General features: G+C 45.4%; 2 protein-coding genes across 2 annotated transcripts in view; both read left to right on the forward strand.

Annotated features, from left to right (window-relative positions):
• Positions 1 to 13,417, forward strand: part of CD247 (CD247 molecule) — a 77,599-nt gene that overhangs the window by 9,779 nt on the left and 54,403 nt on the right. The window lies entirely within an intron of this gene.
• LOC133088005 (V-type proton ATPase subunit e 1-like) lies at positions 10,975 to 11,309 on the forward strand. Its single transcript, XM_061185768.1, has one exon. The coding sequence runs from the start codon at positions 10,975 to 10,977 to the stop codon at positions 11,218 to 11,220; it is 246 nt and encodes an 81-aa protein (XP_061041751.1). The 3' UTR covers positions 11,221 to 11,309.

Below are 13,417 nucleotides of genomic sequence, written 5' to 3' on the forward strand. Positions count from 1 at the left end.
GGTGATGGTGGCAACTATTGTGATGGTCCTGGTTATAGCCTTAGAGGAAGCTAACGTGGTGGTGGACCAGGATATGCAAACCAAGGTGGTAGAAATGCTAGCGGTGGCAGAGGATATGATGATTATAATGAAGGAGGACATTTTGGCGGTGGTAACAGTGGTAGTGGAGGATACTACAATGATTTTGGAAATTATAGTGAACAACAGTAATCAAATTATGGGCCCATGAAGGGGGGCAGTTTTGGTGGAAGAAGCTTGAGCAGTCCCTCTGTTGGTGGTTATGAATCTGGTAGTGGAGGGGTGGATATGGTATCAGAAGGTTCTAAAAATTCAGCAGAAAAGGGTTGAAGTTCTTAGCAGGAGAGAGTGAGGAGTCGTCAGGAAAGCTGCAGGTTGCTGTGAGGCAGTCGTCCCAAATGCATTAGAGGAACTGTAAAAATGTGCTACAGAAGGAACAAGGATCCGTAGTCAGAAAAGTTATTGCAGCTTGAACAGGAAAACTTCTTGTTCAGGACTGTCATGGCCACAGTTTGCAAAGAAGTGTAGCTATTGGTTACTGCAATGTAGTGTCAGTTAGATGTACATTCCTGAGGTCTTTTATGTCTTGTAGATTTGTCTTTTTCATTTCCTTACATCAGGTATATTGTCTTGTAAATTGTGATAGTGGTAACCAGGAATAAAAATTAAGGAATTTTTAACTTAAAAACAAAATAAAATAAATCATCTGGTAAACCACTTGACTTATCAATGAGTAAATATTTACCAAGCACTTCTCTTGTGCCCCAAGGAAAACAAACAATTCTGTAGATGGTTGGCCCAACCAGTCCATTGACGAGGCCCGTGTCTTGGAGATGGATGTTGAGTGATTGAGAGCCCAAAGGTAAAAGAAAGCTTCCCTAGTTCTGTAGGTCATGTTCTCAGGTTTTATGCAAAAGTCTTAATTTCCCTACGGGCTTGCTTCTTTATGGTCTGCTCTGATTTTCATCATTTTGTGAGCCTGTGCTAATTTCCATGCTGAGTTTAGTAGCAAAGGAGGCATATATCAGGAGATACCAACCAAGACTATTTTGAGCTAGGCTAGAGAGCTTCAGAAATTTCCCCCTTTGATTTCTTCAGATTAGAGAGAAATCTTTGTCTTTTCTCCCACTTCACTATCAATGCTTCAAAACCCAGACCTATATAAAATACACAAATGCTTTCTGGACGAAATGAATCTTGTCTGTTTTCTTTGGATTTCGGTGGGAACAATAAAGATTGAGCTACAAAAGGTTGGCAAAGAGGCTTATTCTTTTTCTTTCTATTAAGTGTAGAGGCTTCAAAAGAACAGCTCAGAAAGTCAAATAATTGTATCCACCGCAGCTCACCCATCCATCTCCCTGCTGACCTGGCCTGTGAAATCCCCTTTAAAAACTTGGCCAGCTCTCACCTGCCCGTTGCAAATGCTGTATTGTTAAATGTTCCCATCCATAATTCCACAAGGGAGGCTGCTATAAAGCAAATTCCTTCCATTTCAACCGAGTATCTCGTCAGGAATAGCTCTCTGGGGTGAGGGGAAGGTTGCCTCTAATTTTCAAAGCTTTGTAATTTCATCTTGGAGAGGGAGGTACTTGGAAACCAAAAACGGATTGTGAATAAAGTTATAATCACAAACACTTGCAACCCAAAATGGCCAGTGGGGAGGATGTGAAAGGGAAGGTTTGGAGAGCAGTTTTTGATATTCATGACAATTTCTTGATTTCTTTAGTTTGGAAAAAACACATCTGTTTGTTTCTAGCTGTGGCTCTAAACATAAAGCCTCAGACTCAAAGCCGATCTAATTGCTGGTTTGGTTTCAGGCCATAGCTTCCTCAGAAAATTCCTGTCAGCCATTTTGAAGAGCACAAAATGGCTCCTCTGTGCCAATGGATTAACAGAGGATTTGGCTGCTACAGGATTTTAAAATTTGGGGGTGAATATTTTGCAGCAGCATTCAAGCCTGGAGTAATTTCAACTTAATAAAGAAAGAAATCTAATCTCAAAATTGGCTAATCATCTCAGATTCAGTGCAGAGTGATCACCCAAGGAAGCAGGTATTGTGCCACTGGGTCCTCTCTAGGGAGTCCTCCCTATCGTCCTGGATGCTTTCCACGTAGAGGTCCTTCAAACCCATGGTCTTCCTCCAAGTTTGACCCTATGACGTTATCTTTCTCTCCCATCACCTTCATTCCTTTTCCCCGAAGGTTTTTAAAAAATCCTTTCCAAGGGAATATACAAATCACATTTAATGGGATTTTGAATTATGCAAATTCAAAATAATGCAATACAAAAACTTAATAAGGTCTCAATTTATGTGCACTATTTACAATAATGTGACTCTGATTTTGTATTTATTCCTGTGAGAAATTAACTTGAATTTTGCAGAATCATCAGGAATGCACCTCTCATGTAGTGTAACTACTTCGTGATCAGAAGGGGCCTGTGATAATATCGTGATTAGCTGAGGTGGGCATGGGGGATGCTGTCAGTGAGTTGTACTTTCAGTGACAAGAACAGTAGACGGAGCCTCTCGGGAAAGATTTTCTGTGACCCAAAGATTTTCTGTGACCTTGCTCTGGTATGACAGAATCACGGAATATATGAGCTGGAAAGGATAGATACCTTCAAGTTCTACTTCTGGATTTTACCAGGGAAGAAATGGTGGTCCAAGAGATCAATAAATCAGCCAAATGTCATGTAGCAGAGTCAGCTCTTGAACCCAGGATTTTTGATTCTCACTCCAGCTATCGTTCCTCTGGGCCGCCAGGCTGCCCTGTTGTAAAGGAGTGGTGTTTCCTGAGCTGGGCACTTGGGTCTCAGGTGTGTGCAACGAGGCCTCACATTGGAATGGCAACTGCAAGAGGGCTGCGGCTGGCTGGACCATGTTAGTTCATCCTAGCCATGAGGCCCTGATGGTGGCAGACTGGCCACTTCCATGAGCAGGGGGACAGCCTTCAACTATTTCAGGAGGTGCAAAAAAGCACTGGGTCATCCCTACCGTGAGGAAACCCCGGATAGGGACAGTTGATGCTGCTGGGGAGCCTCATTTGATCAAGTTCCCATTGTTTTTAAGTTTTTTGCCCATTAATGCCACAGGCCCTGACCTGCCCACCTACAAGACAGCAGGCTGTCTGAGGGCCTTGCTTCACAGGACCTACTCTCCTGCAGCCTCTGGGAGAAGATAAAGTCAGCACTCCTCCCAGAATCCTGTCAGGAGCAAGGCAGACAGTGGACAGGCAAAAAGAAAGCTAAATACACACACACACACACACACACACACACACACACACACATATAGAGCCAGAGTGCTTTTTATTGGTATAAAATAAAAGTTTAATGAATGAGGGCTTCCCTGGTGGCGCAGTGGTTAAGAGTCTGCCTGCCAATGCAGGGGACAGGGGTTCGAGCCCTGGTCCAGGAGGATCCCACATGCCACGGAGCAACTAAGCCCGTGCGCCACAACTACTGAGCCTGCACTCAAGAGCCTGCGAGCCACAACTACTGAGCCTGCGTGCTGCAACTACTGAAGCCCGCGTGCCTAGAGCCCGTGCTCTGCAACAAGAGGAGCCACCGCAATGAGAAGCCCGTGCGCCGCAACAAAGAGTAGCCCCCGCTCGCCGCAACTAGAGAAAGCCCGCGCGAAGCAACGAAGACCCAATGCAGCCAAAAATAAATAAATTAAAAAAAAAAAAAAAAGTTTGATGAATGAACAAGTGACCCAAATTCCATATATTATTAGTACATATAGGTTCAGAAAATGCCTTATGTATGTAAATTATACCTCAACAAAGCTGCTTTTTAAAAAAGAAAATATCAGCCACATACAAGGGGACCTTCCCCTGCTAGATGAGGCCCTTGGAAAGTTTTGTGGAAGAGAATATTATAACAACACTTAAAATATACTTAGGAGAGTGTTATCGAATCATTTAGTAATGCAAGAGTTCATTTTCTAATTTAGCTATTTTCATGAGTGTGAATTTTCACTTATTGGATTATCATAGCATAGACAGACACATTTAATTTTCTTAAGGAGGGATGTGCCCAGATTTTCCTGTCAGTTGTTCACCAATGGACGACCTCCCTGGGGTGAGCAGGACTGACCCCTTGGACTTGGAAGAATTTCCTTTTAAGAGCTTTCTGTGATGCGGCTCTACCTGGGTGTCTCACCTCTCTGCCTGGCACCCCATTCATGACTAAGAGAGACAGATAAATTACCTCTTTGTGCAGATAACTCAACGGCATCTTAAACATCTCTGCTGTGACTGCCCCGGGGCCATGGTGACCACAAGGACAGTGACCCGCTGATCCAATGCCCTGGCAGCCAAACTCACCTCTAGTCATGACAGGGCATCTGTTAGGTTAATCTAGCTGGAGAGAGAAGACTAAAACCAATGAGAGAAAAATCAGGTAATCTTTCTATGAGTGAAGAGGGTATGTTTTAACGATACATTTCCTTGTCAGAAATATTATCAGAGGTAGAAATAGAATGCAGAGCATAGCCGTGCCTTAATTCCTCCTAAATGTATTTTCTGAGGAAGCACTATTACACGTCGGGTGCTGCACCGTGATAAATCCCAGTTGCTGCGCTTGGAGAACTCACAGTTTCGAGGGCTGATAGATGTATCCGAATAGTCTGGTAAAGTGATATGAGTTGCAGTAACAGTTAACACTCGTTGAGAGGATCTTGTTTTCTGTGTTGTTTACATGCATTAGGTCAGCTAATCCTGTGGGATTTTATTGGTGTCCTCATTATGCAGGTGGGGAGCTGAGGCCCAGGGGTACAAAGCTAGCAGAGCTGGACTTTGACCCCCGTCAACCTGGCCCCCACTGTGAACCATATACCCTCTGCGTGCGGGATAAGAGCCTACATTTGTCATAAACTTAGAGGGAGGAGTTGAGGTTTGTTTGCCACAAAAAGTTGGAAAAGGGCAGATCTGGTGTTAGGAACAGGATGTCTTACCTCAGGAAATCAGGAAACACTAGCTAGGGCTCTTAGTAGTCCCCTGCCCATCCCTGGAAACTCATTCCCCACCCTCAGGATGGTTCTGGGATGAGAGCCTGGGGGCACCTTCCACTCATGGCCCTTGGGACTGAGACACATAGCCCACCCCCACTCCAGGCCTAGTATTGACTTGCCTCCCTGGGACCAGCTGCTCACATGAGCTAACCTTCCTCATCTAAAGGAGCTGACTCCTAAAGGCCTTGTTCACTGAAGTTTATAACAAAGGGATTGTTTCCCAAACTGTGTTCTGCAAGATAGGAATGCTGTACCACAGAAAGAGGGGACAGAAGTATTGGAAACGCTAGTCTGAGCGAACTTAAGGAAGGTTTTGTTTGTTGTTGTTTCACTGCAGGACTTGTCAGAACCTTCTCTCTGCAAATGTGCCTTACACATCCCCAGGAGGAAGAGAGGGAGATATAGCATGCAATGCTGTGCTAATTGATTTGACCCCATTTGACATTTATTTTTTAAGGGAACCCCTATTAAATGGCCTACAGAATACAGATCGAGAAAAGCTCGGAAGACTATATTGAGTGGTTCAAAATGTGAGGGCTCTCAGAAAGCTAGGCTGGAGGAGTAAAGGGATGCACTTTGGGGTCAAAGGATTTGAATGGGTAGGACTTAATGCAAAGCAGAGGAGAGGAAGACACCCCAGAAAAGGGAAGTATATATCAAAGGCATGACAGCAGCATGAGTGCAAATGCCCAGGTAAGGGCTTAGAAGCTCCGTCCCTTTTGAGCAGCTCTCATGCCCTACTCACGCCTCCATGGCAATCAGGACAGGCAAATGATTGGGGGGACATTTTGGGGCACTGATTGGCAGGATTGTTCCAATGAAAAGAGGGGCCAATGATACTTTACTCTTCTTACATAACCTATGTATTAAATTCTGCAACAGAAACTCCCAACAGCAGAGGAAAGTTTAGCACGTCCTTCATACCATGTTGGCCTCCCCCTCAGCACCTGGCCTGCCTTCCAGCTGTCGCCATCTGCACCTCGTGGCCTGAGGCCTAGCTCTGACCCTGGAGTCCGCTCCACTCTGGGCATCTACAGGCTGCCAGTACAGGAGAATTAATGCCCTGCTGGGGCAGCCCTCAGCCAGTGACTGAATTCTGACCCAAAAGGCTGTGCCGTCACGTGTGGTAACTCTGCACTCCCTGTTCCATGCTGTTTCCTCGAATTTGCCAGCATGATGAAGCCCCGTTGTTAACAGGGGTAACTAGCCAATAAGGCTCCCTTTATTGAGTTCCTTCCTGTTCCTGCCAGACTCCCGCACGTATTTACAATATCCATTTCCTAGGGCTGCTGTAACCAAGTACCGCAAACTGGTTGGCTTAAAAAGCAGATATTGATTCTCTCACAGTTCTGGAGGGTAGAAGTCCAAAGTCAGTGTGTTAGCGGGGTTGGTTCCTTCTGAGAGAGAATCTGTTCCATGACTCTCCCCTAGCTTCTGGCTGTTTCCTGGCAATTTTTGGCACTCCTTGACTTGTAGATGCATCACCCTGATCTCTGTCTCCATCTCCACATGGCCCAGTCTGTCTTTGTGTCCAAACATCCCCTTTTTAGAAGGACACAGTCCTATTGGATTACAGCCCACTCCAGTGACCTCATCTTAACTTGAGCATCTGCCAACACGTTATTTCCAAATAAGATCACATTCACAGGTACTGGGTAGGGGGAGGGGGTTTAGGACTTCAACAATCTTTTGCAGGGCACAGTTCAATCCATAACACCTACCAATGCTTCCTGGGAACATCTCCCAAATAAAGTACCTGTATTCCAATCTTTGTCTCAGGGTCTGCTTCTGGAAGAACCCAAACTAAGATACCCTTTTGAAAACAGTACCTCAGGGGTACAGAGAGATTGTGAAACTTCCCAAGTACCATGTAACAAGTCCCTTGCTGAAATTATGATTTGAGTCATCATTTTAATTTCTTACCTAAATACAAGAAGATACTTCACAACCTCTCCTAAGACTATCTGGAAGAGTTGTTTCTATGATGGCTCGATTTATTTGTTTTGAACACTGATTGTCATTCACCATGATGTGGCTCAATGAGGAAGGGAAAGAGACATGTTAAATGCACCGGGGTCTTTGCCATTAGGTATCTCTAAGGGAAGGACACTTCTAGCTCAAGGCATAGGTGTTCGTTTCCAGCCCGGTTGACTGTCAAGCTCCTGCGGAAGTGACTGGTGTAGATGCAGACTGTGGGGTTGCTGGGCCAACTTGGTCCCCTCCCTCCCTCCGGAAGATGGAATAAACATGTCAGAGGGGAGGGTGCTTCCCATCTCAGGAGCACCGGGGTTGCCCTTTAGAAAAACATCACCAGCACATTCTGCAATCTCGAAATGAATCTGAATGGTAATTCAAGAGGCAGGGCTTGTTCTGGATTTTGAGACAGTTCTTCTACCTGCTCCAGACCCTCCTTTCCCAAGCTCCATCTCGACTCCACGTAGCAGTGGTCTGGATGGCAGAGGGACCCTGACAGGAGGAAGGGCTAGGGTGGCAGCTGTGGCTGGCACCTCCTGCCTTCTGTGTGGTCTCCTTGGCTGGTGAAGGAAGAACAGACGAATTTGTGTTTCCAGGTCACAGCTGCCGGGGGCCCCGGCTGTGAGGCAGGGTGGTTCCAGTTCAGTTCTGAGTCAAGAAATGCTTCAAACATGTTCTTCTTGGCAAGAGTCACCAGGAATTGGCCCTTTCTCTGTAGCTTTCTGCAGTCCATGAGCATTTGAGAAACTGGATGAGGGCCCTGACTGTAAGGAAAGGCCTTGTGAGTGTGTTTTAGTTAAGAATAAATTTTGACTCTAGTGAGACATGCTTGTTTACAAACACAGGTATGTAGACCAGGACTAAGGATGACCTCGATTTTCTCTGATGTTGCAAGAAGATTGTGTGTGTGTGTGAGAGAGAGAATTAGGAGGCAGGAAAGGGACAAGAAGATGTATTAAAAGGATATTCATAGCAAAGAAAGTAATTTCTAGGATTCCTTTTCTCTTCTTGCTAGCGCCCAGCACCTCAGGGAGCTCTGGGCTGTGGGTGTGGGAGGTTGTGAGAGGACAGTGTTGACTAGAAGCAGCACAGCTTTTATTCTACTGCTGGAAAATGGCCCCCTCCTTTGTGAGAGAAGGCCACTCTGTGAGGTTCACATCGTCAACAAGGAGTCCTTCTTGCTCAGCTGATTTAGGAGAAAGGAACCACATCCTGAAGCAGAACTGTCTTCATTTATTTCAGATTCTTTCCCTTGTTGCCAACTTTCCATTTACCTTTAACTTCCATCTCTAACGATGTTTATCGCGTGCCTGCGTGCAACCGGTGTTTCCACATAGGGTCCCATCACATAGCCCATTCAGTCTTATGACAACCCCATGAGGTACTCGGCATCAGTACTCCATTTTATGGGTGAGAAAACCAAAACTCTAAGAGACTAGTCTCAGGACTTGTTGTTAGTAAGTGGTGCTGCCTAGGTTTGATGCCTGCCATTCCCAGGTCCCTCACTGTGCTGAGCTCCACCATGAATACGACTGCAAGAAGAGGTGCCATCAGAGGAGGGGGCTATGGTGTGGGATGCTGAGATCAGGTCTGAATCTCTCTCTGGGCGATTAGGGCGCTCCTGACCACATGTCTCCCCATAGGCTTTTTTTTTTTTAATTTTTATTTATTTATTTATTTATTTATTTATTTTTGGCTGTGTTGGGTCTTCGTTTCTGTGCGAGGGCTTTCTCTAGTTGTGGCAAGTGGGGGCCACTCTTCATCGCGGTGCGCGGGCCTCTCACTATCGCGGCCTCTCTTGTTGCGGAGCACAGGCTCCAGATGCGCAAGCTCAGTAATTGTGGCCCACGGGCCCAGCCGCTCCGCGGCATGTGGCATCTTCCCAGACCAGGGCTCGAACCCGTGTCCCCTGCTTTGGCAGGCAGATTCTCAACCACTGCACCACCAGGGAAGCCCCCTCCCCATAGGCTTTAAGACAGACCTGCCTCAGGCTCTCTCCCTGGGGCACAGGGACAACCACCAAGCCACCTGCAGCCTGTACCTCCTGCCAAACACCATTTGCAGTTGCTCAGGGCCCACCCACTGACGTGTGGTAATGGGGTTGGATGCAATTGATCGAGGGCTGCTGGTAAACACTTACTGGATGTTCTGAACGGGTCCGGGAGTGGTTAATCCTAGGAAAGACCTGTCCTCTGGCCAAGTCCCTTCCCCAGGGCTAGCTGGTCATGACTAATGTGCGGCGTGGTCTTCCCTCACATGGGGAGGATGGTTTCTCAGACTCTCCTCTATCCTTCTTGGCGTTGCTCAGACCCCATCTCTGCTTTGAAGCCTTTGCAGCCCACCCAGCCCGCAATAATCCCTCCCTTCACTGAACTCCTCAGGCTTTCACCGTCTGCCCCTCTCAATCAATGGTGAAGAGCATGGGTTCTGGAGTCACACTTACTGGGTTCAAAGTCTACTTTCGGTACTTTCCAGTTGTGTGTCCTTGAGGCAAATAAAGGCTTTCTGGATCTGGGGCTCTTCATCTGTTTAATGTGGGTAATGATACCTACCTCAGAGGGGTTTAGTGAGGAACAAAGTCTTTAATGCATGAAAAGTGTTGGGCTTGGTGTGCAGCGCATGAACACTTGATATACACCAGCTCATAAGTTTAGTGCCCTGGGCTGTCGTTGATTGCTGACTCACATCATCATTCAACTCTTGTATTATTAATTAACTTTTTATGTATGTAGTTACACATTGCTTTTCCAACCGAAAGATTCTGGAGGCAAGGACCCTGACATTGTTTGTGTTCTTTTTATGCCTAAAGTATTTACCATTGGACTCTCTCGAATGAAACCCAGTGGTTAAGCAGAGCTCAGCAAACTTTTTCTCCAAAGGACCATATGGTAAACATTTTAGGCTTATGGGCCACAGGTCTCTTTCACAACTACTCAACTCTGCTGGAGTAACACAAAGCAGCCGTGGACGATATGCAAACCAGTAAGCATGGCGATGTTCCAAAACACTTTGTTTACAAGCAGGCAGCTGCCCAGATTTGGGTCATAGGCCATATTTTGCCACCCCTGGTTAAGAACAATGGGATCAGAAGTCAGATGCTTGGGTCCAAATCCACCTCCACTACTTCGTATGCCTGGTTTTCCAGCTCTGCGTCTGAAAGGAGGCCCTGTCAGTAAGTGTCTGCCCAGCTCTGCGTCGGAAAGGAGGCCCTGTCAGTAAGTGTCTGCCCATCTCTGCCCGATCCCAGCCCATAGTACCAGGGAGACACCTGAGGTGCCCTCCTTAGGCAGCTGCACAGCTGGAGTGGGTGGTTGGCTTCGGTGAGCAGATAGCACAGGTGTGAGCGTAAAACAAAAAATGGCCTACATTTGCTGGGGGAGTATCTTCAAGGTCGATAGCTCTCTCACTAAAGTGAAATGGAAACCCCAGTGTGATTCGGCTGGCCTGAGTGATAAATGCACTTGTTATTATTCTCTGATTCGCTCTGTTCATGGAGAGTTTAGTCACAGGAGTTTCTATTCTCGGGAACTCACAGCACATCACAACACACAGCTTAATTGTCCTCATAATAATTCTGCCCTGCATAACAAGCCTTTACAGGCAAGGGGTGGGGGGCAATTATGAGAAATCATGTGTGTTAGAATTGCTACCCGTGCTTTGAGATCATCAGATAAAAGTTAATTAATAACACACGTACGTGTACAGGCCACTTCTCTAATCTTAAGTTCAGGTTATAATAAAAGGATGGCATATTCTATTTTCAACCTTTTTTAACCCTTGAAATTGTGTTGATTTTGAAAGTAAAAATCCAGCATCCTGTTAAGTTAAAGAAAGACAAAAACAGATGAGAATTATAGATGTGGGATTCCCAATGTGGTAAGAATTATTGTAGGACAAGAAAACACTGGGACTTCCGGTGGGACCAAAGTGAGGCGGCGGGGCAGGGGCTGGCACCTCCCGCCACAACCATGGCATATACCGGCCTCACCGTGCCTCTCATCGTGATGAGTGTTTTCTGGGGCTTCGTCGGCTTCCTGGTGCCCTGGTTCATCCCTAAGGGTCCCAACAGGGGAGTTATCTTCACCATGTTGATGACCTGTTCAGTTTGCTGCTGTCTCTTTTGGCTGATTGCAATTCTGGCCCAACTCAACCCTCTCTTTGGACCACAGTTGAAAAATGAAACCATCTGGTACATCAAGCATCACTGGCCTTGAGGAAGAAGACCTGCTCTCCAGTGCTCAGTCATTGAGGTCACAAAGAAAACTCCTCTAGATGCAAAATCACCTCCATACCCAGACCACCTTCCTTGTGTCGCCCACTTTGGCCATCAGCTGCCTTAAACGTTCACACAACATTTGAATATTTATTCTACAAAGCAGTATTTTTTCCTGACACTTTTTTTACACTTTGATGAATGATGTGTCTATTGAATCTAAACTGTGCTGCCTCTATAAAATGTTTATGTAATCTTCCGAGATAGAAAGTGCTGTTCTTCTGAGAAATAACATTATTCTCTCCTTGGGAACTGTGGATCTGAAGATGGCTCCTGCCTGCTTACAATATGAGAATCAGCGACGTGTTTAAAAACTGTTACATGACAGTAAGACTCCAGTGGGGCAGTCAGTAGGAGAACATGTTCAGAGGGAAAATCTGTCCCACCAGAACTATACCAAAGTATATTTTCAGGATGAATTTCTTATTTCTGCTCTCTTTTGGAATAAATTATTTTTCTGCTTTCTATGGAGAAAAAAAAAGAAAAGAAAAGAAAGCATTGGGTAATGTCAAGATCTCATCATCGGGGAAATGGAAAGCTACATCATAAACATCATCTGCCTAATCATCCCAAGCCTTCTCATTGTAATGAATGTATTGTCTTCTCAGAAGCAGTAATCTCCTTTGGGACATGAGTAAAATAAGTTGAATTCAGTTTCCCTTTCATGATATAATGAGTATTTCTCCAGTGCAGCATGAGAAATAGAATATCACCCAGGAGAAACTTACATAGGCAGTGATAATGTGGAAAAATCTAATAAAGAAAACCCACATGCCCCATGGAGGAGAAGCCCTCTGAGTGTGTGATCATCATCTTGTGAGTGGTTCGATCACACTTTATAGTTTTGCCAAGTGCTTTAATGTAAATTACTTCATGAAAAATTCACATCCCTTTGAAATGTATAGGTTAGCCCCCTTTTATTGGTGGAGAAGCTAAAGCTTAAAAAAGATAAGTGATTTGCTCAAGATTAGTTACTGGTAGAGCTGGAAATTGAATTCCATTCTTCTGGGTCCAAATCCAAGCTCTTCTCCCAGAAAGTTACGTGTGGACAGGTTGTAGGTATATCTGTGGCCTGGAGCGGTGGCATGCAGCGGGGTGAGCAACCTTATAGAAAGGAATACACTCAACTAAAATTTGCACATGAGCTTCCATTATTACACATACTTTCATTTTCTATTTATTTTCCTCTTAGAGGTCAAATTTTCCATTCCTGATTTTAACCCAAAGAAGGGCTAAGTAAATTCCATGGGCCACTCTTGAAGAAGGCAAACTGGAAAGAATATACAATGCCAAATGACGAGCCTAACAGGGTGTGGACACCTTGGTCACCACTAATTCTTGTACAGTTTAACTCTAGTGACAATTTTGCAGGAACAAAATAGCTACTGTTTTTGACATTTGGTCTCCAGGTGTGTCAAATACGTTTTGATTGAGTGCTTGGAGCAGGGCTTTTCAACCTCTGCACTATGGCATATGGGGCTGGATAATTCTTTGCTGTGGGAGGCAGTCCTGTGCATTGTAGCACATTTAGCAGCATCCCTGCCCTCCAGCCACTAGACGCCTGTAGCACCTCCAAGTTGTGATAACCCAAAATGTCTTCAGATGTTGCCAAAATCCTAGGGGGCAAAATCTGCCCCTGGTTGAGAACCGGTGGATTAAAGTCATCATTTTTGTTGGTTAATCACTCATTGATGGGTTAGGCCCTGATGGACAATCTAGTCTGACTTCATTTTGGTCATTAAGTTGACCAGCACAGGAGGCTAGCAATAGATCCATTGCTATTCACTTTCCCCCACAGGGCTGCCCTGTGAGAATGGCTTTTTGACAGCTCTTCCCAAGGGCAACAGTTGTAAATCATGGAAAGCAGCCACTTGACATTGGGTATCCACAGTTGGCAAGTGCCTCCTTCCGTCTTCTATTTGCATTTCCATCCAGATTGTGGGACTGAGGGAGGTCAGTTTCAGCAGGAAGTAGAAAGTGCATAGATTTATGAGGCAACCAGACCTAAATCGAAATTCTGGCTTTATCACTACCTAGCTAGGTGACCCTGGGCAAGTGACTACACCTCTCTGAAACTGTCTGCTCCTTTATAAAATCAAAATAACTCTACCTACCTTAAAAATTTGGGAATTAAAGAT

Source organism: Eubalaena glacialis, chromosome 3 (genome assembly GCF_028564815.1).
Source record: "Eubalaena glacialis isolate mEubGla1 chromosome 3, mEubGla1.1.hap2.+ XY, whole genome shotgun sequence".
Lineage (NCBI taxonomy): Eukaryota > Metazoa > Chordata > Mammalia > Artiodactyla > Balaenidae > Eubalaena > Eubalaena glacialis.